The sequence below is a fragment of the Alligator mississippiensis genome, chromosome 11 (assembly GCF_030867095.1).
Source record: "Alligator mississippiensis isolate rAllMis1 chromosome 11, rAllMis1, whole genome shotgun sequence".
Taxonomy (NCBI): Eukaryota; Metazoa; Chordata; order Crocodylia; family Alligatoridae; genus Alligator; species Alligator mississippiensis.
In genome coordinates, this window is record NC_081834.1 from 2,917,207 (window position 1) to 2,944,724 (window position 27,518).

Sequence of the window (27,518 nt, forward strand, 5' to 3'; positions counted from 1 at the left end):
GGGGGGGGGGGGATTCCTTCCTGCCCTCAAATGTTGCATCTGTCTGACCCTAAGTGGAGGGGCAAGAGCTAGGATCGCCAACTCTGAATCTATTCCGGGAGGTTTCTGGAACGCCGACGTGCCCGTGACACAACACGGATGTGCCCGTGTGCATCGGTGATGGATGACAGGGCGTAGATTTTACATCCAGAAAGCGAATGCACACGACTGTTGCATTTTAAAATCCCACCGGACTTCCGTCTGAATCAGATTCAACATTTAATATTTATTTTAATGAATGACCTATCGTTTATCTCCCAGATTGGCTCCTGGAGATTTATATCTAATTCCTGGAGGCTCCAGGGCGGTGCTGGAGGGTTGGCAAACCTAAGCAAGACTCTCTAGCAAAGAGCCTCCAGCTTTAAGTCGCAGCAGGGGTATGAGCACAACCCAGTCAAAATCCCCAACTAGCAAAGCTCAGAAGCACGGTCCTAGCCCAGGGGTGTCAAGCCCATGACCTGGATTTGGCCCTTAGGCGTTGGCCCAGACTGGCTGCAACAGAGGACCTTCCCATAGAGCACCCACGCACCTGGGGGAGACCCGGCTGGTGCCCAAGCAAAGCCTGCAGCAACACCCAAACATCTGGTGCCCCAGCAAAACCGTGGCTTGTTCCTGCAGCAACACCCAGATGCCAGCTCTCTTCCCCCTGGGTCCCAGACCGGCTGAAGAAGGCAACACAGGTGCTGGAGACAGTATGTGGGGAGCAGCCCTGTGCTATTCATGAGGCCCATGGAGCAGTCCTGCCCCACCTATGCAGCCCACGGGGCCAGACAAGTTTGACACCCCTGTTGTAGACTAACCGGACTAATCAGAGCGCAATGTAATGTGGTCACCGGAAGAAACCCTGTTTGCCAAGCAAGCGGCCCAAACCTGCACCAACTGTAATTCCAAAGAAGTTTGTAATATATTGCAGTAGTCCCGTTTGGAAAATATTGCCCTGGGTGATAAATGGCAGCATCTTCCAGGAACAGCCAGGAGTCTAATCAGCTCTTCCAAATATCAACCCCTACCAATTAAAGGCAGCATCCTTTAGGGAGGAAACACCCCACCTCTTCCATCACCCTCTTTTCTGGTTGGGGATGGAAGACTTCTCACCTCAAGTCTTCCCTGAACGGAGACCCAGCCAGCTAGGCTTCACTCACGTCTTCCCCAACACTAGAGTCCACACAGGGAGTGATGCAAGAACAGTTGCTCTGCTTTAAATCCACACTGGGGACAGAGAGGAGATGGTGAGACAGGCCCATGTACTGCTGAATTGCTATCTTAATCTGAATTAACTGCCTTGTGGAGTCAAGACATACGTAACAGTCAATGCAGCTGCAGCCTGGCAGTCAGTGGACTGGGGACAGATGGCTGGAGCGCCAATGTAATTCTCCAAGACCAAGGAATCAGCACTGCTCATAATATTATGGAAGAAGGGTTGTGTTGGAGCGAGGGTAAAATAAGTAGGGTTAAAATTAAGGTAAAGGCTCAATCTAAGAGATGGCATCAAGCTATTGTGTAACCTGGCACTGGACCAGGAATGAATTACATTTATGACAAATGAACATGGGATCTTACTCCCAAAACAATGCATCATTTTATTCTGGATGAGATATAACCTGCCTCTTTCAGATACACATCAGGACAGTATCTCTTTTTCTGTGTCATTCCAATAAATAGACTAGAATCAACATAAGCAACTAGATTTAGTTATTAAATGGAAGGGGCTTTTGTGTCTCCGTCTTGGAAGGGGGTCTGGTGATCAGTGCTGGGATGTTAGTGTTAGGACTAAGACGGGCTACAGACTGGCCTTCAGTTTGCAGGACTCGGGATTTGGAGTACATAACGAAGGACAGAAGGAAACAAATAGCTAGTCGCTTGTACTCTGCACATATAACCATTTGACATAAGCAGTCCTGCATAAATAAATCGTATTTCTTTGCATGTGTACAGCTTAAGTCATGTACGTCTCCAACACAGTAAGAAATCTGATTGAGCTTCCTACACGATAGTCCAAGATGGGAAAATGTAACAGTACTCAAATAATTTATTCTGGTATAATCCATAGAAAAAATACCACCGTTATACTGCTGAAGAATACAGTATGATGAGGATGTAAACAATCACGTAAAACAAAGAGCTGGTTTTTTTTCTGTATTTGTGGTTTTCCTGTGAATAAATAGATAGCTATCTGTGAATGTGTATTGGTCACTGGCAAATCGGAGTTCTTAAACTTGAAACGTTAAACTACCAAATGTGAAAAAAGCTGAACTAGATTACATCAAAATGGCATAGAAGTTTATTTCACTTCTGGCGAACAAAGTCAGGTTCCTCCTGTGTTAGCCAACCAAAACAGTGAGATGAACATATCACAAGACAGTTGTCTTCCTACAGAAGTGGAGTTGGTACATACCACACCTATTTTCTTGTTATTTTTAACATTTTTTAATTTAAATAAAAATGTTGGATGAAATAATATGTTCCAGTGCTGATAAACTTGAAAATGTATCTTGATTAGCTTTCAAAGGAACGTTACCTCATTTCCCAAAGCCTTACTCATTTAAAAGATATATCAGTATCCTTGCGTCTTGTATTTATATATTAAAAAAGTTTGGTGCGCTGTCACCCAAAAGTGCATCTATTATACCTCAATAGAGGCTACTATTTAGAAAACCAATGATAAACCCATGTAATTTTCAAGAACCTTGATAACATTTCAGCTCAGTACTGCATTACATTCAAATATATTAGATAATTCAATGTGACAATTAAGTTACAGACACCCTCCAGGCTTGAGATACATGAACACTGCTCCCATGCATAGAAAACAGTAGTGAAAATGCTAGTGTGGCTAGTACAGCCTGCCCAATTCGCTTCTCCTGCTTTGTGGTCCCCAGTTGGTTGCCAATGGGTTCATCCAACGAGTCCGGACCAGGTCTAATCACTGTGTTAGCTCTGGCGCCCAGGGACACCCCCCAGGCTCGTACCTAGCTAACGTCCAGGGATGCAGCATGTTGCTATCCGGCCTCCCTAGCCTGCGACATCAGTGTTTGAGCCCCACAGTCGCACCCTCTCTATCCCCCTTAAGGCTCTCCCCACAGCTCCAGCTAGGCTATGGGCTGAGTTTCTAATTTAACCCCTTTGGGGACAACATGGCAGGAAAGCAAAGGACACAGAAGGCACAGAGGAGTTGTTAATCCGAGCAACGGTTTGTAAAACACTTGAGAATTACAGAGCTGCAAATACACAAGTCCTAAGATGCACTCTCACGTAGTCTGACCTCACCCCTTCTGGGAGCCCACGGCTCATAAGTGCTTCAAGGCTTGGCAGAGTTCGTGCTGCCCCTGCTCCCTGCACGTGCCGCAATGCAGAGAGCAGAAGCCCATTCTTCGCTGCGCCAAACGCTGAGCCCATCATGCTCGTCCTCCCTATAGGCTGCGGAGGGGCAAAACCATCTCTCCCTGCCAGCAGGCCTGTGGTTGAGATCGTCAAAGCTGAGCTACCTTGACTTCAGTCTAGTTGGCTTTGCACTAATCATATCAAACACCTTTCCCCAGCAACGGCAGCTGTGGAATTCAGCTCAACAAACTGCCCCGAGGCATGTTCAGGCAGGAGTTCACTGAATGCATAGTTAAAAAAAAACCCACAGAGTTCATAAACTGCTGCAGACAGAGCTCGCTCTGTGACAAGGACTCCAGTCACTTCTTCGGCATAGGCAATTTCTCCATTGGTGTTCAGTACCACCAGTGGCATCTGTGAAAATAATCCCGATACGGTCTTCGCAGTGTAAACTCCAGAGAGAGTTACAAAGTGAGCCTTCTTAGCCCTTACCTCCCATGTGGAAGTTTGCCAAAGTGGATATCCTGGAATAAGCGTCAATAGGGAGAATTATTCCAGAATAGCTACTTTGATAAATGTCCAACTGCAAGCAAGGACTCAAGTCCCTTCGTTAAGGCACCTGGTTGTTAAGCACTTGGGTTTAGTGCAAGGCGAGTGCATAGAACTATAAGTTTTTTATCTCATAGATATTATTTTGGTGTAAAAACATTAGTAAAAGATTTTTTTTTTTTAATTCTTTTTGGTATTATCACAGAAAAGAGCTGGATTCATTCTCTTGAACAGAACTACACTGACCTACACTGGCTAATGTGATTGGCATCAGTAAGGCTATACTGATCTACACCAGCAACGGATTGGGGTTGGAATTTAGGTTGTGAGGTTGGGGAGCGGTGAATAGAGGGTGCCTTAAGGCTTCCCTGATCCTAGCCCACCTCCCCAGGTCAACCCCCTTGGAGATGGCTAGAACAGCCATCTATCTGGCTGCTTTAAGTTATACTAGGCTGCAATGTCTCCAAGCAGTCAGCAACCCAGGACTGGTTTGATGAAGTAGGATGCCAAGACTTACCCACTTGTCCTCACTACACCAGCACCTGGCGAGGATCAATGAATTGGGAGCAACAGTGGTTTGATTCTCCTCTCATTCACATGATCATTCATCAGAGGCAACCACTGATGTCAAATGAAGGAAAGGGCCAGATGGAAAGTTCATTGTACCCAACAGGAAACTTCCACAGGTTGTTGTGAGCTTGAGATCAGGCCCTCGACCAGAGGGGAACAGGTCTGAGGATATTCAAGCTGAATAACAGGGAAACCCCGCCCCGCCTCAACGAGACCTGCTAGACTGGGGGATCATCTCCTTATACCATGAGTGGAAGGTCCAGTCCCAGAGACATTTCAAGGGTGGGTTGAAATCCTGGCCATAATAAAAAACAAAGGCAAAATGCCCACTGATTTCAGCAGAAATTCAGCCTGTGTATTACATTTTATGTTTTAAAGATGCTTCTGGCTGTGAACAGCCACTGGCATTACCCACTGCCACGTGCAAGTTCAGCAAAGCAGTCAAATACAACAACCAGGATATGTGGCCGTGAGCCGGTATGATATTCCTGCCATGAGTTTCCTTGTTTTGATTAAACCTGCCCTCCTTAGACTAGACTGCAAAACAGGAACATATTCCTTCCTTTTGCAGTAAGTTTTAAAAATCATTCTGTATCCTTTTTGAGCTCAAATATCAACTTGACTTAAAAACGTGCTCCCGATTTCTTCCCAACTTTGGAGTCATGTGTACAAAGACGGTGTAATACAAAGCAACTCATTCCTGAAAACCCTTAAATACGGGTTTTCCAGAGAACATACACCAATATCTTGCCACCTTACATGACATGATACTAGTATGACTTGATTCCCTTTCATCTGCAGGAGTGTAATCAAGAGTCTACGTGGTTTTTTCTCTCTTGGAGGACTCTGGAGTTGAATACAGTGCCTTTGAGAAAGCCCCAATGATGACGAGGTTAATGACAAGACAGACGCCAATCAAACCAACTGTCTGAGAGAGGGTAGGAAGCGGGAAGGAAGCTCGAAGCCGCTCATGTCGTGAAGCCATGTCCATCATGATGGCCTCCATTTGGAAGTACGTGCCAGCGATTCCACATACGTGGAAGACCTGGTGGCTGTGTCCTGCAACAGAGGCAAGAACTATTTCATGAGAAAGTTACTTTGGGAACACACCCACAAGAGTTAGCAAGCCCAAAGCAACTCCGTGTACTGCGTTTCATTCATTTATGTTGCTTCTTATTGCTGGGCTACTAAAGTATGAAAATTGTCCCTTCTGAAACTACCTGAACCTCAGCCTGCTGCAAATCAAGCCTACAGACCTACTGTTTTGGACTGCAATTCCAGTGTGAGTCACTACAAAGTGAGATCATTTGGATGGCAAATGCTCAAAAAACCTTTTAAGTGCTGTTAAGTAATAGTGGTGGCTCAGTTTCTCTTGCCGGTCAGTGCTCTATTAGTGCTCCATTTGCTGGAAGTACATTCTTCTGCATGTGAAAGGACCCCTTTTGTGGTCCTTAAAGACCGTGCAAAGCTTCCTGAAACAACAGGTCTCGGCAAACAGTTTCTTACCCACTTAGGCAAGACTACTTGAGCCCTAGCCCAATGTATCCAGAGGTTCAAACATGAAACCAGTTCTGTGTTCCTTACATATTATAACCCATGCTTGCTGCTCACGCTCCAGTGCATTTACATGCTGGAAATCAAGACGCAAGAATTGCAGGTTTCATCACTCACCGATATAATCAAAGTGCCCCGGTGCAAGTCTCTCCGGCAGATGTGTAGTGAAGATGAAGCAGGTGAGGAAGGCGAATACCACGTGTTGGATGTGGATGGGGATCACGCCTTCTGTGCAGCTGTCTTCTGCACACAGGTACAGCTGCAATATTGAAAGGGGAATTACACAGGGGAACCAAGGGAAGGAAAAAGCGAGCTGCAGACCACCTGTAGAAAGGGGGCTGGTGTCTCAGCTGCACCTCTACACTGTGCAGTACCTAGCAGACCATATGCTACTGCTGCCAACTGAAGCTCTTTTGTGGAGTTTGGTTTACCCCATGGCTGGGGGAGAGGTAGGGCTCCTCAACCACACCTGGAACCTCCTTGCTTGGACAAGCAAGTCCTGAGTGTTTGTATGCACCAGGGCTTTCTAGCCATGCCTTGCTGAAGGATGCGACATGTACACCCACAGCCTTTATGTACCAAGGTGATGAGTCTGTGTCACCTTGACTAGTAGTTCCCTTAGCATGACTTCAAGTGCCCGTATGCTCAGGCCAGATGCTAGGACCTGGAGCACTGCAGCAGACCCCAGCAGCAAAGACAGTCTGGTGCAATTAGGTCCGTTTCACACAAATTATGGGCCAAATGCTCATGTCATAGAATCATAGACACGAGGGTTGAAGGGACCTCAGGAGGTCACATCTAATCCAACTCCCTGCTCTTAGGAGGACCAGCCCCAACTACATCATCCCAGACAAGGCTTTGTCAAGCCAGGTCTTAAACACCTCCAAGGATGGAGACTCCACCACTGCTGGGGAGCCTGTTCCAGTGCTTCACCACCCTCCTTGTGAGATTTTTTTCCTAATATCCAACCTCAACTTCCTTGCTGCAGCTTGAGCCCATTGCTCCTTGTCCTGTCATCTTCCCCCACTGAGACCAGCCCAGCTCCATCCTCTTTGCAGCCCCGCTGCAGGGAGGTGAAGGCTGCTATTCAATCCCCTCCGTCTTCTCTTCTGCAGACGCAACAAGCCCAGTTCCCTCAGCCTCTCCCCAGAAGTCATGTGCCTTATGTCCTTGCTCTGGATTTCAATAAGGTCATATCCCAATCAAGTTTGAGATTTGAGTTTGGATTTGCAAATTGTAGCCAAGTTGCCAACGTGTGGAAAATTTGCCCTGCGTGCAGAAAATAAGGTGCGGGGGGAGACAAATACACACCAAAACTAACCGAGTCGTTTTCCTGATCTCTTTAAAAGCATCTGCATATTTTCCTAAAAGTGCTGAGTCTAACATTAAACCACCCGTGATCACTTCACTGCAGCTAGCAGAGGTACCTTGTGGGGACTAGGAAAGTGAGCCTTCACGACCTACCCTGTAGAAAAGCGGGATGCTGTCAAACAGGTATGGATACGCGAATGCCAGTGTGCGAAGGACTTTGCTGAACCTGGGCTGCTCCAGCTCCGGGAACCTGCAGCAAGAAGAAGCTTAGATTGAGCAATCACAGCAAATACATGACTGGCGTTTGCATGTTGTCTAAGAGACTGTGGCTTGCAGAACACGAGGTGAACGTGGGCTTTTTCATAGCCATTGTAATCTGTGCCGGCATGCAGAAAGCTGCTGCTAAATCCATGAAGGCAAGGCTGTAGCTACACCAGAGTTACAGCTGTCCCCAGACTGGTTGAGCTTTTTGTAACTATGACGGCACTGGGCAGAAAGGGATTAAACTGGGTGCAGAGAAGGACACCCCCAAGCAGCTCCTCGCCCACCTTGAAATGGGAAAACCCAAGTGGTCTAATAAAAGGTATCATTTCTGAACCAAGAGTTGTAGATATTTGCATTTCTTTTTTGTCTCAGACCAGCGCAGCTCCCAAATACATCCCAGGAAAACCCACACGCGTGCACAGGAAGCACTAGGACGACCTTCCCTGGCCCGACTCCATCTGCCTTTCTGGTCTATTAAGACTGTAAACCCATTAGGGCAGGACCTGCCTGCTAGGCCTGTGCAAAGTGGCTAGTATTCGCTTTGAATTCGGCTGATTCGGGGGGCAGCAATTTGATTCGGCAATTCAAATCACTGTCCCGAATTGATTCAGCTGAATCTCCGAATCACACAGGCCCATCCCCCACCCGCTCTCCCTGCCCTGGCAATGGCTGCCCTGCCCGCCCCAGCTCCCCGCACTTTGAAAGAAAAAAAAAAAAGGCCCCGACTCAACGGGTGTTGCCGGGCCGGGGGCGATCCCCCTGCCCGCCAACTGCCCATGCTGCATGGGGGACTCTACACAAATCCACCAACCCCTGCCTGCTCCCCCAGCCCCCCCATGGCTGCCCTATCCTGCCCGAGCTCTGGCCCTTTAAGAAAAAACCCCCCAAAACCTTGGACTCACTGGCTCCTGCCCGGTGGGGCACGATCGCTGCTGCCCCACGCTGCATGGGGGGCTCTTCCACGAGCCTCACGAAGCCCCAAGGCTGCTGCAGGAGCTGGTGAGTTCGAGGTTTTTTTTTCCTTAAAGGGCAGGACCTGGGGCGAGCAGGACAGCCATGGTGGGGGCTGGTGGAGCAGGGAGGGGGGTCAGGGGGCTCGTGACAGAGCCCCCCATGCAGCGTGGGGCAGTGGGGAGCAACAGGGATTGCCCCTCACCCGACAGCACCTGGTGAGTGGGGGCTTTTTTTTTTTTTTTTTAAAGGACCAGGAGCTGGGGCAGGCAGGGCAGCCATGGGGGGTTGGGGGAGTCCCCATGGTCCCCTCCCTGCCCCTACTGACGAGCTCCATGTGTCTGGCTCCAGCTCCCTGCTGCAGCCACCAAGGAGCGCCCGAATCATAGAAGCTCTCCAAATCTTTTCCGAATCGATTCGGAGAGCTTCGAATCGAGTCAGACCTTTTAACTGGTCCCCTGATTCAATTTGATTTGGTGATTCAGCCACCGAATCGGGCTGAAACTCCTCCGAATCGAATCAGCACCGGAAACTTCACACAGCCCGACTGCCTCTGCTCCGCATGTGTGCATTCCCATGCACAAAAGGACCCCAACTCTTGGTTGGCTTTAAGCCCAATATTAGCAGCCGGAGGAGGAAACACAACATATTAGCACCCAGGTTCTCTCAAATGACCACTTTTTATGTTGTGCAAAGGCTTGTGGAGACTCAGTTGGCCTGACCCAACCCTACTGAAATCAGTGGAAAGATTCCCATTCATTTAATTATGCAATGCATCCGGCCTTTTGAGATCAGGCACTCACAATCCTTCTCCACTAAATGCCACTGGCTCCCTGTGTCCTCTGCCTTCCTGGACTCTTGCAGTCTGTCCAGCTCAATTACTATGTGAACAGTGTTCAAAGCTCAGCTATTGCTGGGGCTGCTAGAAAGAAGTAAGTGAGGGAGGAAGGAAGGATGAAGGAGGTAATGAAGGGATCTGGAGTTCAGCAAAGTATAACGTGCTGTCCTTCCCGCCCCGGACCCTGGCCTGATGGCGGGTATCAAGGTGTGGTCTTGTGTCATTGGTGTGACAGGGTCCAGCATGAACTGATGCTTGAAGCAGTGTTGGAAAAGCAAATTTGAATAGCTTGGCACGACCGTTCTCCCTGGTTGTTTTCTGCAGGCCACAGTGGAGTGGAGTGACATACTGAGGACACATGATTATCAAATTTACGGCCCAGATTATAATATTCCTACCATTGGATACACATTCACAAAACAAAAAAGCAAATCAGATACTGTTGGTCACCTCTGATTAACTTCAATAGATGTATTTTCTAGATGCAGATGAGCATGCACTTGCCTCTTCTCAGACTCTGAGAGCAGCTTGGAAAATACAAAACCTTTTTACACTATCTTGGCACGGCTGTGTTTGCTCCCTTTCACCTTTAACACTGTCCACCATTGCACGGCAGCAAGGAAAAGCAGCTTTCTACATTAAGCAGTTGCTGAAGTTAGTCATTTTGACTCAATTTTTACACTGCTGTGATCAAAAGGCTGCAGAGCGAACCCAGTGCTGTCATAAAGAGAGAAATTTATATCCGTGTAGAAAGCCTGGTGGATAATGCAGCATTCATGCTGTTTGTTAATTAAGCAGGATTGCAGTTTCAATTTACAATGCATAAAACAGGTCTCGGAGGACTTGTATTTTGCACCCAGCCAAGATTTTGTAAATGTGGCATTTTAGGGAATGCAAAATGTATCTGCTAAAATACAGAGGAAAAATCTAGCCTCTTCTCTTTATTACCTTTCTAGGATGTCGCTGTTATAGTGGTGGTACGGAGCACCGAGCCTGTTGGTTATAATCATATGGTAAATGAGAAGGAACGGGTATGCTTGGGTGGAATTTGTGAGCATGACAAAGACAACCGTCAAGATGCAGTTTATATTTTCTTGGCAGAAAGCCTCAACATAAAGCTCACCAGCCCTTGACAAGCGCGCAAAGGATGGGAAGAAATGGCAGAGGCCAGAAAGGAGAGGCGGGAGAACCACCACCCTCGGTAAAAAGGACAGGTGCAGAAGATGATTTTCATTCACTCAAAGAAACAGTTCAACATGTCAGACCAAGGCAGGACCAAAGAGAGACACCGTGCAGGTGCATGGGCTGACGGGAGCGGGGAAAGCGGGGCATTTCGGTTCTGCCCAGAGCAGCCCTTCGCCTGGACCAAAGGCGGCTTCAGCTCTCTGCTCGCAGGTCATCCATCTCCTTTCTCCAGTCACTGCAAGCTGATTTCCCCTCGCGCGGTTCATTGTCAAAGCCACGTTCTGAATCAAACACCGGTTTTGCATGGGATGAAGAATGACGCAAGCTGGAGAGACGACCATCCGGCCCCGCGTGACAAGGGAGTGGGCAGGACACCTCTCCTGGATGGTGCAGGGTTCGGCTCCTCACCAGCCAGGCAACAGGGAGGTTAACTGTTCTTACTTAAATTCAACTGGGAAGACCGGCTCACCCCGCACAAAGCCTTTCCCAAACCCAAAGAGCTCTGCTAGACGACACAACATCCACTGGCAGAAAGCCGTGAGAAGCGTTCAGATACAGGGGAGCACTCAGCAGCTCTCACCGTGCATGCTGGGCCTAATCCTGCTCTCCCTGAAGCCAACAGGAAGGTGGCCACCCCATTTCTCTTACACAGCCACTCACACACAGCACGTGCGTTTGTGCAATGATCCCCGTAGCATGCACGCCTCCCCACCAGCACACGCATGGGTGGAGCATGGAGCCAGCTGGCTTTGCACTTGGGTTATATTTTTAGCCTAAAACAAACGGCAAAGATGGGAGAGTGGAGGGATAATACAGATGGGCAATGAGCCCACATGGCTTCCAACCCCAGTGCCCCTAAAAGAGAAAAGCGTAAGCACCGGATACAGCCGTTTGCCTGCGATTCTCTTGTTCCCATAACTGGTGGGACAGCCGGATGGGAGTGAGCAGTTTTTCTGCTTTTGTACCCTTCCCTTGGCATCCTGAGGACAGAAGAGACATGGGCCTTGATCCTGGAAGTCCTTGAGCAGTGCTGTAGCAGCCTGCGTGGGATTAATGTACCCAGCAGACGTGGAAGCTGTGCGTGAGGGCGAGGAAGTTGCAACGACAGGGGCTTATACGTGACCTTCCTGATGCAACTAGGAGCAACTCTGCACTCCTCACTGCGCCTTATTCTTACTACGATGCAAAAATAATTTGGCAGTCTCACAGCGGCCATTATCTTACTGCAAGGTTAGGCTCCCCTGTGCTTCTTGTCTCGCTTTTCATCCCTGCCTCCCCTTCTTGTTTGCACTGCTTGGTACTCAGACGCCTCAGACCACCGAACATATGCCACAAACCATTATCCCGACCAAGACATGGACAAACGCTCTTCCAGTCAGACGTGTGGACAGCAAGACACCCAGCAAAGCCAGCTGTGTTTACCGTCTTTGGTCCCGTCCAGGTGGCTCGTAGGATGTCCTCAAACCTTGCATATGGCACATGACACCGATGGAGATCCTGTTGGCTGCTTTCCTATCCTCCGCGGGGACTGGCTTCGGGTTCAGACTGGAGTGCAGATCCCATCTACTTTTTCCCACTCATCTCGCAACCCACCCAAATGGCGCTCTGCATTTTCCTGCTTCTACCTTGACACCCATTTCTGCAGCTCCTGCGTGCAATGCAATGCAGAGGTGCAGCAACACATGGATGGTATGCCGTGAAAGCTTCCTTTGCACAAGGCACAACACAGCGCAGAAGCTTGTTTCCCCCAAGAAAGGCTGTACAATGTTTGGATAGATCCACATGGGACTGAGGAAACGGCCAAAGTCCCACGCGGGCGAGAGGCCCCGAGGTGACTGTTGCACTGATGCCGGTTCAGCAGGTGAGAGGGATGGAAGCAGGAGTAGGAAGTCCTCCGTGAAAGGGCCGTGCAAGCATCCAGCACCATTTGAAAACATGTTAATTTTTATGTTTCTGCCTTGGCAATCCAGTGTTCAGGTTAGACAGCTTATAAAAGGCAAAAACCACTTTATTACCAACTCACCTAGCCGGTATTGGGAAAAAATCTCCTAAGAAGGGAATTAGAGCCGGTAAAGTAGGTAGATAATGCATCCACTCGCACGGCATTTTCAGAATGGCCCATTCATTTGCATTCCCATTGATCTTCAGGAGATGCGGCGTGCAGCAGGTCCGAAGGATGGGTTCATTAAAGACTTCAGGTGCACGGAGAAGTCCTACTAGAAATCAAGAGCCCTCCTCCGTTGTCAGAGGTTGTGGAGCAAGTCAAGGTGCCATCAAGGCGACATGGTTACCCCTTCCTGTTGCAAGCATATCAATTCTTTTCCCCCCGCTAAATTGATCTAAGTGCCTCTGAAAGTTAATGCCACGTACCTTTAGAGGAGCAGAACTGCAAAGCCAAACATTATATACATGTCGTAACAGCTATAAACTTCCAGGGGTACAAGTACAGCTCTTCTCTGGTTGCACACACAAACTACAGTAGATGACCCAGGCTGCATTGGCATATTGCTACCAGCATTTAAAGCAAAATGAAAGACAGATTTAGGGACGGCTGCACCAATAGGCTAAGCTGCACTGAGTCCAACATTGTCTCCTATACGCTTTGGATGCTGTATAGTACCACAACGCAACCCTCTGGCAACACCAACAACAGAAGCAGTGACCTCTGCAGAATATTGGGAACAGACCATATAGAAAGGTTGGATCGAAGACACAATGAAGACAACGACTTTGGACCCAATTTTGCCATGCTATAACCCCTATTCACTTGGAGGAGAGGCTGCAACACCCGGTCTCCCCGCTATAATGATGCTTTTATAGCAACACAGTTAAGATTACCGCGACATTTTCTGCCGCATGAAGTCAGATGAAGTTTGCAGCTGCCGTCGAGCATGGACCCTTTTGCAGTCTGCCAAGCACTTTGTATTCCCGGTGAGACATGGCTCAACGCTGCACTGCATTGCACAATCCCGACCCAGGACGCTTCCTCTTTTCAATTCAACCTTTCCTGTTGGAGCCTTTTGCCCCTTGCGTGGCTCAGGTCCCCTTTGCAGGATGCAGCAGAGACTGGCCACTCACACAGGCAAAGAAGAGGACACTGGTGGAGAGACATTCGCAAAACTATGGATTTTATGGAACTGTGTGTACTCCTAGTCAGCCACACTGAGCATCAAGCCCCCCGGGGAAAGGGAGTCAGTGCCAGAAGGTGGCATCGTTCGTCCTTGGCAGCTGCAAGCCAGAACCTAAAAGGAAAAAAAGAAAGGAGAGAGAGAGAGAAAAAAAAAAGAGACTGGAGAAGAGCCTTATTGCTAACAGAGACCTCCTGGCACAGCAGAAGTTGCATTTCTGTGCCACTGCAGTTCACTCGACAGCTCAGCTTGCAAGTCGTCACAGATGCTCCGATGGGGAAGCCACTTACTGTGAATACAGTCGGGGAAAAACACAAAAGCCTGTGGTTAGAGAGTCATTCTGAGAGTCTATTGCACATTTATTAGTGCAAGGGACGGAGAAGTTACCAATGCACCGGGGATGATGTTTGTGGGCCGTGTTGCACTGCGGGTCGTGGGGCAGTGCAGCGTTTCCGTAGGACCAGGCTTCCAAAACGAAGCAGGAGGAGGGGAGATCAGGGCAGTCCCTCCACACTGGCATATAGGACCGATTCGCCTCACTAGCTATGCTACGACCCATCAGCAAAAGTATCCCAGATTCACAGAAGTTTAGGGCTGGAAGGGACCTCGTGAGGTCATCGGGTCCATCCCCCATCATCTGTTGTTCAAAACCAATGGGTCTCATTCCCCACTTGCTCACATGGGGGAATGACATTTTTGGGGTACTTAGGAAGCTTCTCCTGGGTACTTAAACAAGTGACCGTTGAAAGAGGCACGACATATCCACAACGACTGAGGCAACCAGAACTAGAGCTCTACTGTCTTCTGGTAACAGTTAAGCATTTCTTGGGTCATTATACTTACTGTTTTGCAACACAGAGATGTTGCACTTTGCTTTTCAGGTCTAAAAGAATTTAAAACAAATCGAGGGGTTGGTTTTGTTGTTGGGGTTTGGAGGGTTTTTTTAAAAAGGCCCTAATCTTGGGCTGATCCCATTTCACTGAAATGCCGCAACCGTTGTAACCTGAAACAAATTAAACCGCTGTCACCTGTCCTCAGCAAAACCACCTCGCCAGCCAGTAATACAAGTCAGACAGGACACAAAGGAAGAGGGGAAACTAGTAGAAAAAAAGGGGAAAAAATAAATGGAGACTATATACAGGGGTGGAAAAAGGGAGGGAAAGAAGATTAGCAAGATAGTCTAAACACATCTATTCCTAATTCTGCTACAACATGTAACACTTGTTATTAGCATTAACAATGAAAGGTCCAAGCTGCCTTCCCAAATGCTGATGAGTTGGTCTGAATCCTGTAATACTCCCACCAAATGGACAATACAGGTTTTGGGGATACCTTGCAGTGCTGAGCTATCGGGTTGCTCCCTGCTACCTCCGTCTTTTTTGTTTCGATGCTTTGCCTTTTGCAATGTACCTCTCCCCGTTCAGAGACTACAGCGTCCTCGTATTCATTTAGGTACCAACAACAGCACTGGTCCAGCGCCAAACCCCGGGCAGTGAAGCCGACCAGCAAAACGTCTTTAAGCAGAAACCGCCGTGGGTGACTTTTGTGCATCTTGTACCGGACACACGCATGCTAACGAGCAACATTTTACTCACAGCCCGCGAATGCACAAAACAGACTAATTACCCCAAGCAATTCACAGCTCAGAAATCAGCTATCACGTGCAAACGACATGATCATAAAGGGAACTAGCAGCATGTCACAAAAAAGCTTCCAAGAAAATTTCCACTATGAAGTAAAATGAGTAATATCTGGCTTGAGATGTGGTCAGTTATTCATACCAGAAGCTAGCTAAGTACTTAGCAAGCTTTTAGAAAAGTTGCCCAAGTCAAAATGTCCTACTCCCCCCAAAATTTCCTAAGAAATCCCTTGCCAGGATGCTTGGGGTTTAGAAACAAGGAGGATACTTAGGGAGCCTTGCCTTTAGGTATCTTCTTACAGCAGACATACATGTCATATTCATTATTCTTTAAAAAGGAGTGAATTAGATGTACGAACTTGAAGGCCACACACCTGCAAAACCTTACACACATCCTTAGCATGGTGCACATGAGCAGTCCCATGGGTTTTGATGGGACAATTCAGACGCTTAAAATTAAGCATATGCTTAAGCACTTGGAGCACACATTTCATCTCAGACATGCTGTAATTAAAGAAAAACAAGTTACTATAGGCAGACATCTTCCTGCTGGAGACAGTAAGATATGAAACTCTCTTTCAACAAGTCTAAAGCTTCACCAATGAAGTCTTTTCACAGGCATTTTGGAAAACGATTCTAGTGCCAGCGCGCAACATGGTAATAACAGTGCATGCCCCATCTATCCGTTCTCCAGTTCACGGCATTTAGTGATACAACATATTCCAAGGCTGCGTGTTTAAATGAACATGCTTTGGCCATCACAGTGTCACACAGCAGTACCTGGAATAGCAGGAGAGACCGGTGCTAAGAACCGCGTTGAACACAGCAGTGGGTACGTAACAGCGATGGAAAGTGCTGCCGACCCATTCCTCTGGGAAAACGTATGCTGAATAAGCAACCGCAGAACCTGAAAATAAAAACAACACCCGGATCAGTTCTGAATATTATCGATGTATTATTCAGTAACCTTTTTTCTACAGTGGTTTAGGTCTCTGACTTTCAAACAAGCCCAAAGATTCAGCGGCAAAAAATACTGCAAGGAGCACGAAGGTGGACGGTTCCCACCCAGCTCTGCCCCGCGCTCGAGTGCTGTCCACAGATCGCGGACAAGCGCCCACGGACCAGGCAGCAACCCGGGACCTTAAAGGCCAGCCTTAAGAAGCCAGGTTACCTCCTCATGCACTGGAGACCAGAAGCTGCTTTGTCAGAGGGGAGAAATTTGGGCAGCTGGTAAAAATGTATATCCACCGATAAATGTTTTCTTTTCTAAAGACATCAAGACAAGGTGTGCAGCCCTGGGGCTGGTTTTGCTGCGACGTACATGGGGTTTTATGCCAGCAGAAGGCCACTAAGTCTATAAGACTTCAGCTGTTTCAGCCTGCCCCTTTCATTTTTTTTTCCCCCTTTTAAACTGAAAAAAACTCAGGGGTCAGCCCTGACTCCAGTGTCTCCCTCCAGCAACTTGCTATATCAGGACTGCCAGATCAGGCTGTAAAATGGGTGTTTTTAGTTGCAAGGGAAATGCTTCTAGCGTCTCTGGTGTTTGCGTGTCATTGCGGGTCCGTGCACTTTCTTTCATTTCATCCAGGTTTATGCCCAAATTATTTTATTAAGTGCCAGCACTAACTACCACCCGGGTAATTGCCAAAAGGATGCCCAGACACAGAGAGGAGGACTGAACCCCACTGGGCCCATTCTTTTACACGTGCAGTAAAGAAACCCGGCGGCACCAACTGCACCCCAGGATGCATCCGATTTGCAAGCAGGACAGCAGCTCCCCCGCCATCCTTACACGAGACGCATCGCTGAGATTAAATCGACTCCGGGCAAGGTCCTTTCAGCAACCCCGCGTGTGGCCGAGCCCTGATAAGCATTATCTGCGAATTCCCGGGAGGGTGGCTACGTTAGCGACGTGTGCCGAATTGGTGTTTCAGCCTGGGGGAGAACGTCTCTCGCTTATTTTTTCTTTTTGGCGGGGTGGCATGGAGATTTGGGGCTGTTTGGATCCAGGGCTTCTTCCTTTTATGCTAGGAATCAGCAATAAAAGCATCAGTGACAGATACGGTTTATAAGCCAAAGGCCACTCCAAACTGTGACAAATCCACTGCCTGCAAATGCACAGGAATAATCAAGAGCGATAAGATCCAGGGCCTGTGTCTGCATCGTTAAAACACCAGAACGATGCTCACGCAGGTCTCCTGGACTCAGCATTCAGATAAACCGTGTCTGTAAAGCTGTAGCAGTAGCAAGCTACCACGCCGGCCCCTCCTGTCTCCGATTCATGCACAGCACGTGCTTGTGAAAAAAAGCCAGCGCCGTCCTTCAAGGATAGCGCAGCGGATGACAGGACCCAGCGTGAACAGATCGAAGCCATGCGTGAAGGTCTGCAGAGGGCAGCAGAAGTCCCGAGAACGGGTCTTTTCCCAGGCGGTGACAGCTGGGCGAGTTGTGTACGTCCGCGGGGATGGGGATGGGGAAGGTGTTTGTGTGTCTGTCTGGGTCTGTGCTGAGCTAACGTGCAAAGTGCGGCTATTCTGCAGTTTAAAGACAAATGCAGACTTCACCCAACTGCGGTGCCGGCGTCGAGGGCTGGCATGCCTCCACCTCTGAAGGCTGGATTAAAGAAAGGAAACAACCCTGGTGACTCACAAAGCCCAAACAGCCGCGTGCACTGTGCAGCTGGGGTGGAGACGGCTTTTCTGTCACAAGCTCCCGCTCCGGGTGCGGAGAGCTGTCAGGAGATCCCTTTCCTCGGTTCCTCCAGCTCCTTAGTCCACAAAGTGGTGGGAGAGCCTTTCCCTCTTGCATTCAGCAATGCAAAACGTACAAACGGGTTGAAGTGACTTAGGAACTTCAGACCCATTTTCAGGAACCTAAATGCCATCAGCTTTCAGGATACGTCCGTGCAATGCTACACCAGCGATCTACGATTGCACTAGCAGAGGAGCCCCGTCTGGGCAGCACTCCACCTGGCCTCATTTGCCTCATTGAGATACACCCTTACCGAGATGGGAGTTCAACTCCAAAGTCCTAGGCAGTTTGGAAAACCCCACCGGTTATTCTGCACAGCGTTTGCAGCGGCTCTTACCCAGGCTGTAGATGCTGAGGCTGCCGTAATCAAAGAAGTAACAGATGTGTCTGGCCTGGGTGGACATCGTACTGAACGTGTGGGCACAGCTGGACATGAAGGGGTAAATGCAGCAGGTGCTCATGTAGGCAAGAAGGGGCCAAGCGTACACGTCGTTGCAGAGATCCAGCGCATATAACAAGGCAAGCAGCTTCCCTAGGAAGTAGCTGGAAGACAAAGGCTCCAGTGAGACCCTGCTTGTTACGGGGAAATCTTGGCTCCACCAAAGGCAACAACCTACTCGTCTCGATTTCGGTGGGGCCAGGATTTCGACTTCTCATTTTGCCCGACGAGCCTAGACGTGGGTTACTGCTGTCTGGGCTCTCGGGCGCTGTTTCGCTCGAAGCCGTGAGCACCGCTCGCGACTCGCCCGGGTGCCAGCGTCCCCTTCCCCTGCTGCCTCCCACCCCGATGGGTTATCAACCCATTGCCGACTCCCACGGCCGGAGGAGGGCTTGTAAGAGCATCTCGAAAGGCAGCATCCGAGAGAAAGCAGGGTAAATACCAGGCAGGCACAAAATGCGTCCAGATATTTAGGGTTTCATTTGTCATTTGGAAGACACTGAGGAGGCAATCTGCGGCTGAGCTTCTGGGATGGCGGTACCCGAACACGATGCCCTGCTCACGAAACACCTGGAAGGGAATGAGCAGAAGCCTCTCATTTAGACGGGCTCTGTGCTGTTCACCCTGCACCACGGGAGCTGTATTCGGATGCCGGCCCTGCATCGATACCCCTGTTCAGGAGCTGCCTGGAAGAGGGGCGCTGCTTTGAGCTGCGACGCAGAATAGCGGGAATTGCCTTTTGTTCTGGGTGCTCGCCACCACGAATGTGTGGGCTAAGCTAGCTAGTAGGTGGACAAAAATGGCACGTTCCCCTCCTTACCTGCCCAGGTAAGGAACAATCACAGGGCAGGAGCCTGAAGCACCCAGGGGAGTCCTAGGTCTCCAGGAGGACAGGTCTGAGTGTGCCCCATCCACATCCCACTTTCCCCCAGTCTGCTGACAAGTTTCAGCTGTTAGTGAGCAGCTCTGGACTGGACCCCACTGTGGCTTAGGATGCCGAGGTCCCCACTGGCAGCCACCCAGGCGTGGAGCATATCCGTGCATTGGACGGATGGGATGCACGTGCTCCTCGGGACGCACAGATAGACCAAGGGCGTCATAAGTGGTACAGGCAGCTCGTGTGTGTGGCACATGGCAGATCAGGGAGGGGACAGGCAGCACAGGGGCACATGGGTCAGAAAGGGAAAGCAGAGCAGCAGGTGGAGCAGGGAGCACAGGGCAAGAAGCAGCAAGCAGAGCAGCAGGCCAGGCTGGGAGCACAGAATGCAGAGTAGCAGACGGGACAGGGGGAGAGGATCAGAGTGGCACTCAGGTAGGGGCAGGGCTAATTTGTGGTGCACCTGCCAAAAAAGTTGGCCCCACTGGCATGGACCAACCCCCAACGCAGTGCCTGATCCTGCAGGCACGCAGGGTTTGCAGCAGATCTGTCTGCTCAGAGCAGCGTGGAGGCCAGCCCATTGCTACGCCCGTGCCCGTGCCGGCAGGATCAGAACATCCCGGCACACCCCAGCTTTGCACCGTCTTGAGACCTCACATAGATATCCTAGGCCTGATTTTCCAAACAGAGAGAGATAGAGAGATACAGAGAGAGAGAGAAATAGAGAGATACAGAGAGAGAGATTTTCCAAACAGCTCAGAGTCCTCAATGGACTCAACTGCTCTGCAAAATCAGGCCAGGTCGAAGTGCCTTAGCAAGGGCAAAGCATCCTAACTGCATGCACCAGCTTTGATAGTCTTGTCCTGATCACGCTAACTGCTCACCTGGCATGTAGATCCCACAGCAAAGGGCACGGGATACCCCAACATGCACACACAGGAGCGCTCCAATTGACCTGCTGCTTTTGCCCTCCCATAGACGCTAAATATTAGCTTTAAAAAAACCAACCAACCAGCACACTTCATTTCTCGGTAGAGGTTTCGGCTGGCCTCAGTCTGCATTTTTTGGAACATGAGGCCAATCTTCTTCGCAGAGTGGGGCAATGTCTGTTGATGCAAGAGGGCTGGCTGGTTTGGGGTTTGTTCTCTTTCCCAACCCCAGTGGCCTTTCTGCAGTAACACAATATTATGCCACATGCTCAACATTTTCCCTTTTTCACAACACAGATTTCTTGCGTTTAAATCTGTTTTTAAAGATATTGTGAATGACAGTCAAAATCGTATTCACCACAACCCGCTTTTTGGTGGATGAAAGTTCTCTGATCACGTTAATCACTTTTCCCATAAGCAACAAGCGTATATATAAAGTTGTGTGTGTGTGGGTGTGTGTGTGCGTATACATACACATGTGTATACACACCTGAACTGCAGTATTAAATATTTGGGCTAAAGCCTGCATCCTAAACAAGCAAACCTCATCCCACTCAAAAAAAGACCCGCTTTTTTTCAGAAATTCTTGAAATATTGAATTTACTTAGCTTTGCTTGAAGTGATTTTTATATATTTATATAGGAGTATGTGTGTGTGTATGCATATATATAGCTAATATCTATCCATCAATCTATATAATATCTAGTTATCTCCAGATAGATGGCTATATTTATACACACAGATATATACACGCAGATATATTAGATAGATGGATATTAGCTATGTGTGTGTGTAAATATAGTCTATCTAGCTATCTCTAGATAGAAATATTTACACACACATATATTAGATAGATATATGTGTGTGTGTGTGTGTAAATATAATTTATCTGATATCTAATGTGTTAACTAGCTCTAGATAGATTATGTTTACACACACATATGTATATATATATATCTATCAATAGATACACACACTAAACATGCACACACAAAACCCACTTCAAACACAGCAAAGTAACTTCAATCTTTCAAGAATTTCTGAAAAAAAGGGTCTTTTTTTGCACGGGATGAGGACTGCTAGGTTTGGACGCAGAGTCTAACCCAAATATTTAATATTCCAGCTCCGATTTAAATGCTCCGAAGCGATGATTGAGAAAGAAAAGCGGCACCGGGCTGTAAGAGGCTGCTACAGCCCGACGCAGCGGCAGCCAAACACAGGAGAGACCCACGAAGCAAAGCCACACTTACTTTGGGCACTTGATTAATGTTGAGCAGCCTTGGCAACTTCAAGCTCAGCATCGTGGTCCGGCCAGCCAGCACCGGCTTTGGCTCTGAATGCTTTCCGCCTCCACCGCCCTGGAGACCGGCTCCGGCTAATCCTTCATCGGTGACTCAGGCTGAGGTTGTCTTCGCTTCCACCTCCCTACCTCTTCACCCAGCGCCTACTGCCAAGGCCCCGGGCTTGTGCGCTAGGGAGAGCAAGAGCACAAATACAAGGGAGGTTGCTATAGTGAAAGGAGTGATTGAGGGAAGGGCCCTGGCCAGGTAACTTTGGATTCAGGCATGCACGGGCTGCGTTTTGCACGGCTTTGCTCCCATGCCAAATCACGGCACTGGCTGGGGATACGTTAGTCCTCTAAAGCTTGTGACCGAGGAGGCAAACAAAGCCTACGGGCCGCTCACAACCTTCTTGCACTGGGCTGAAAGGAAGAGGGACATGGAAGTAGAGAGACCGATACCTTGGGCCCAGACCCCAGGGCACTTTGGAGAGGGGAGGGTGGCCTGAGGTCTCACAGAGATGTGGAAAGGAGAAGACCGTCTCCATGGCTGTGCCCGTTACCTCCCAGCCCCATGGACGCCCCTGTACGGGCACTCATGGAGACTCACTCGAATGATGGAGACAGGACGGTCCCCACTTTGGTAAGACATGACTGTGAAGCTGTCGCAGGCAAGCAAAGCACTTGAAGAAGCCAAGAGAGGCATCAGCAGCGCTGACACAGGGACTGGGAAAGAGGGAGAAAGTCGAGATCCCTGCCCAGACCGCCACAGCTTCGGGGTTGGGGCATCGCCAGCTGTTGTACCAGCGGGATGCTCCCGTGCGCCATCAGGGACCCTTTTCTCGGGTCGTTTTGGTCCTACGACTGCAAACCAAGCCAAGACACGGGCTCTCCCTGGCTACAGCACAAGCTCCGTGCATGGCAGGACCAGCTCCTTAGCCGGTAGCAGCTCATTTCACGTTCACAAAAAGACAAAACGGGGACAAGAGCCGTCTTCCAGAGCTGCCGTGGGGAAGATCTCAGCTCGGGCTTGTCCTTGGACATTAGCAGATGGGAAGGAGGTATGGAAGTGTCCATGCTGCAGGGTTTGGGGTACCCCAAAGTCCTGGGGGCTCCTTCCCACAAGGGGTGAAATAAGCAGGGCGGCTCTTATTGCTATAGGCGTGAGATGCCAACTCCTCTCTGGACTCCCTACCTCCCAGGGACCGGCACATCGCCGCCTACCTCAGCCCTTGCAGGTCTCACCACCAGGAAAACTCCACCTGTCCCCAGCCAGCCTGGATGAGCCGCTCGGAGAGGCTGGTGGGAGATGGAAATAACCCAGTCTCGGGTCCTGGAGCTCCTGGGATAGGCAGGGGGGAGCTTTGACAACGGGCATTGCCTCGTGGGCTGCTCCTGGCAGGTGCGAGGAGGGCTCTTCAGGGAAATCACAGCCTCCGGCAGGTGCAGCCCTAACCGAGAGCCCCCTCCGCCCCTCGAGAGGAAGCAGGTGTGCTCCCACCTCGCCGCAGGCAACAGGCTCCGGGCCGCAACGTGCTTTGAAGAGCTCCTTGTAAATGGGCATTTGCAGCATCCCTCGAGGAGCGGTGCCTGGGCGACCCCCGGGCTCAGGAGCGTGCTGCTGTTCAACTCGCCCGCGGCACGCGGCTGCTATTCCCGCCGTGCAAAGGGGAGCCCAACACTAGTCACGGGCCGGCTGCTTCACTTAAATTTTGACCGAATTGTACTGTCCAGGCTGGTACACTTCCTCCTGAGGTTTCCAAACCAGCCTCAGGAGCATTGGGTTGGGACGGAGGAAGAGGAGGAAGGAGCCTTCATTGGGAACAGCCATGCCAACATGCAGCGCTCCTAATTTCCTAGAGAGTCTCCGCTTTTTCCCTGCACCTGCAAAACCCATGCCAACATCCCCGTGATGGCCAGGCCACCGCTCCTAAGCCACGAGGGGCTCTTCAGCTTAGCCCCCTGCAGAAATTGCCATTAAAAGTGGGGGCATTTGCAGAACACGTTGGGTGAGCTTTAAGAGGCGAACTGCCTCGAGAGCCCTTCTGCCGGCTGACTTTGTGCAAACGTTAGCTAAGGCGCTAGAGGCGTTTGGCATCATTCCCCAGGGGCCTGCGCGCAGGTTTGGCTCTTTCTTTAATGCCAACAGCTCGTGGGGTTGGACAGGACGGGTTATTGTGTGCCATCACTTGGGGCACTTGTACACATGACAGTCACAAGAGATCCCAGACAAGTCTTTGCAAGTTTGCATGACAAAGGGAAGACTGCGAAGAGCGTGCAACAGCGCACTCGCACACACACATCTCACGTTCCCGATCTGTGCCCACCTGCTGCAGTCTGGTGGGGTTTAATCCACAGGCTTTCTAGCCACATCTCCACAGCCTGGGCACGCGGTACCCAGTAAGCGACAGGGGTCATTTCAGCGTGAGTACCCAAACACCTTGCTTATCAGCCCGCCTCAGCTTCCAGCGGCTCTGCAGCCAGCTGGCACTAGCAGAGCCGGATAACAAAGGCAGCACTCGAAGGAAACGCTGCGCTATATTTAAAAGAGCATGACCCGAGGGACGGAAAAACGTTGGCACCGCAAAAAAAATCTTTTGCAAGTGGGAGTTTCGTTCGTGGCTTTGTCGGTAAGTGCTGCCTCCGGCAGACTGCCCCAGAGCCTCTCCTGTCCTCTTCTCTCTGCGACTACGGCCCAGGTCACAACTTTGATGGCTCTGGGGACTCCCAGAGTGGACTTTACATTGGACATTGATTTCACCCTGACCCTTGTCACCAGCAGTAGAAAACCAGCATAGCAAGCACAGCTTTTGCTATCCTTTTCCACCCCAAAATTACCCTCCGTCTAATGGATTAACAAGGCTCCCCTCTTCCCGCTCCAGCGCCCCACACCTTCTCGCTGGGGTCTGCATTGCTATCTCCCCTCCAGGGCACACGGAAAACGAATGCTGTGGTCCACCCTTCAAAGCTGCTTCTCAGAAACAAGTTAACCTTTACTCATCTTCCGTTCAAGAGGAAAATGAACGGAGCCAAGGACATTCAACGTGACAGAAAACCAAATCAGAAAGGGCATTTAGTTAAAGTTTACACTTAGTGCTTTAGCTTTGCCATTATGCATAATTATCTTCCGCATCGTCCCGATCTTACGGCCAAAGTTCTCCTCTATCGATCGATCGATCGATCGATATACACACAGAGATAGATACATGCAGAAAGATAGATAGATGCAGACAGACAGACATTTACACACACACCTCTCTCGAATATCTATCCATCTATCTAATATCTAGCTACCTCTGAGGCCTTTTGGCATGTTATGTGCAGCCTAGGATCTACTGAGACCCGCAGACCAAACGATGGGCCTGACCCCACGCGGGGTGGAGAGGCTTTGCCCCCCGTCATTCCCATTTCTAGGCATCCAGCGTTATGCAGGACTAGACCTTACGCTGCCACCCAGACAGCTTGGCACAGAAGCTGGGACTTTCCTCTATCAAAACCCTTCGTCATAAACACAAGTGGAGTCAGGAGACGGAATAAAAATAATCCCTTATCGGAGCAAACTGCCCAAGCTCCTCAAGATGCTCTCGGCGCGGCAGCTCTGCTTAAACCTGAGCTTGCGGATCAGCCCGGGATGGCCGCGCCGCTACAGAAGGGGCGCTCGGGACCCACTTTCCTAAACTGCGGAGGCCACGTTACCTCCTCTCGCCGCCTGGGAAGTGCACGCGCACGAGAGCAGGTACGCGCCGCTCATCTGCCCGCTGCAACGCGTGGTTACCCAGTCCGTACCTACCGCTCAGCTGCAGATGCATGTGCACAGTGGAGAAAACACCCACATCTGCTATTACTTTATTTTCCAGCAAGTGGCAACTCTATTGCTGTCCCTATCAGCAGCCTCCACACCCAGTCTTCTGCGTAAAGAAGGGGTAGAAACTTGTTCTTCGCAGAAGGCACATCCTACCCGCCCCGCCAGGCTCCTGTCCGGGCACCGAATCAGGTACGGTCCTGAAACATCCTGCGTGAGCACGAGCCAGCTGCAGCCGAACCACCCTTACCTTTCGCACGCGGGTTTCGCCCATCCTCTCTCCACGCCGGCATCCGTGGCCGACCACCGAGACCCACAAGACTTGTGTCAACGTGGTTCGCTGCTCAAGGGGTGGAATCGCCTTCAGCTCCTGTTGCAAAATGGGTGTCAGAGGCAGAGTACAGCAACCTGTGCCCAGCTCCCAAACCAACGCACAGGCGGCGCGACTAGCACAGCCCACCGACCACGCGCAGGGGACACCACCCTGCCTCCAGCAAGGGAAAAGGTAACCACCGACATAACAAGGGCCACGGGTTGCACAAACCAATCATTGCCACGCGCCGTCATAAGGGTATAAATAGCCGAAAGTCCATTGTAAAGGTTAGGTGCCCGACGCGAGCTATGTCCCCATCCAGCCTCTCCCCATTTTGCAGGCCTCACACGCGCAGCGAGCTCAGCGGAGCGGTGGGAACACGAGGGTTTCCTGGTCCGGCTCCAAAACTGGCTTTGAACCCGGCGTGAAATGCAGAGCTCCATTTCCCTGCTTATCTGCCAATTCAGACGCCTACGCCCATACATGCAGAGTTGATATTTTTATGAGGCACGCGGCACTCGGCGCACACCCATCTATACGGGCTGGAGCCGGCCTCTCCTTCCCTGTTACCTTACCCAGGAATATTTCTCCCTGACATTTTAACTTCCAGTTTTAAAGCCTGTGGTGGACAAAGGAGAAAGCCTGACGTTCCCCGCATCCCTGTATAATCACCTCTCTTCGGCATGCTCAGGCTTTTATTATGCAGAGAAAAATATGGGTCTGAGAGGAACAACCTTCCCGTGTAGTTGCCCACCGTAGTTTCTATAGTTACATTTATCATCCCTGGCTGCAGGGCAAACATAATCTGAGTTAAAATACAACAGGACACACTGGAAGGTTTAAATTCAGGGGGAATGGTTTAGCCATTAATAATTAACTTTTATGACTTAATCAGTACCACATGAGAGAGACTAGTTAAACTAGGAAACCAGTGGCTGGGCTGAGCGGCCGAAGCACCGAAGGCAGTGACAGAGGAAATGCCAAATTGCAAATGCCAGACCGAGCAGGGCAAGATCCGTAGCAGGTTTTATTTCATTATTATTATTAAATTGTTCGCTATGTGCTCAAGACCCGCTGCCAGGAAGCAGCACGACCCCAGCAAAGCACATGCTTCAATCCCATAGAAGTCAATGGGGATTCAGCAAACTCTTCAGCGCTCTGCTGAAAACAAGGCTTTCATATGTTGCGCCCCAGAGGTGGCTGCATTTCACCGGTTTATGCAGTTTAAGTAGCATTTTTTTTTAAGAAAAGAAAATGTGTCCTATTAGAAGAGGGGAGTTTGAAAGGACCCTTGAAAACACTTTCAAATCCATAGTCACCCTTGTAATACCAGACATTACATTGTTTTTACATTATTTCATATCAAAAACTCTTTTTAATTTGGCATTTGGGAAAAAAAAACAAACACCCCAAAGTAATTAATTCAGTTCGTTAGATGTGCTTTAAATGTGCTTCCAGGGGGTCCTGGAACAAAGGGCATTAGTAAAGCATATGATATTTTTAGTACACTATGCATGTGTGAAGGAAGTGACTTAATCCGGATGAATTACTGCCCTCCTGACACGCGCACACCCCCTATAGAAATTTGTACATGTGTGCATACGCGTGCCCCAGACGCACGCACTCATTTCTCAGTGTCGCCTTTCTCTGCGTGAGGCCACGAGGAAATCAAAGCTTTCCTTTGCCCACTTCCCCGTGTGCCTTGGCTGTATAAAAAATTTCCATCTGTTTTCCTCCACGGGACAGGAGAGGTCACCAGCTGAGCGTCCCCAAGTCCGG

The 27,518-nt window shown here is 49.7% G+C and overlaps 1 protein-coding gene across 7 annotated transcripts in view; it reads right to left on the reverse strand.

The window, feature by feature from the left end:
- Positions 1–2,297: 2,297 nt before the first annotated feature.
- The window catches only part of PAQR5 (progestin and adipoQ receptor family member 5), a 39,167-nt gene continuing 13,946 nt past the window's right edge, over positions 2,298–27,518 (reverse strand). For 3 of the 7 annotated variants that reach the window (XM_059714517.1, XM_059714519.1, XM_059714518.1), the window contains exons 2-10: positions 25,677–25,796; positions 21,596–21,816; positions 18,982–19,109; positions 18,438–18,643; positions 16,130–16,256; positions 10,346–10,390; positions 7,498–7,594; positions 6,151–6,292; positions 2,298–5,538 (exon numbers count right to left, since the gene is read on the reverse strand). In XM_059714517.1, coding sequence (XP_059570500.1) covers positions 5,297–5,538; positions 6,151–6,292; positions 7,498–7,594; positions 10,346–10,390; positions 16,130–16,256; positions 18,438–18,643; positions 18,982–19,109; positions 21,596–21,646 — 1,038 coding nt within the window. In that variant the 5' untranslated portion in view covers positions 21,647–21,816; positions 25,677–25,796 and the 3' untranslated portion in view covers positions 2,298–5,296. Of the gene's footprint in view, positions 5,539–6,150; positions 6,293–7,497; positions 7,595–10,345; positions 10,391–16,129; positions 16,257–18,437; positions 18,644–18,981; positions 19,110–21,595; positions 21,817–24,516; positions 25,293–25,676; positions 25,797–27,518 lie in introns of those variants that run through there. The other 4 variants (XM_019477591.2, XM_059714520.1, XM_019477592.2 and 1 more) reach the window with 3 other exon arrangements.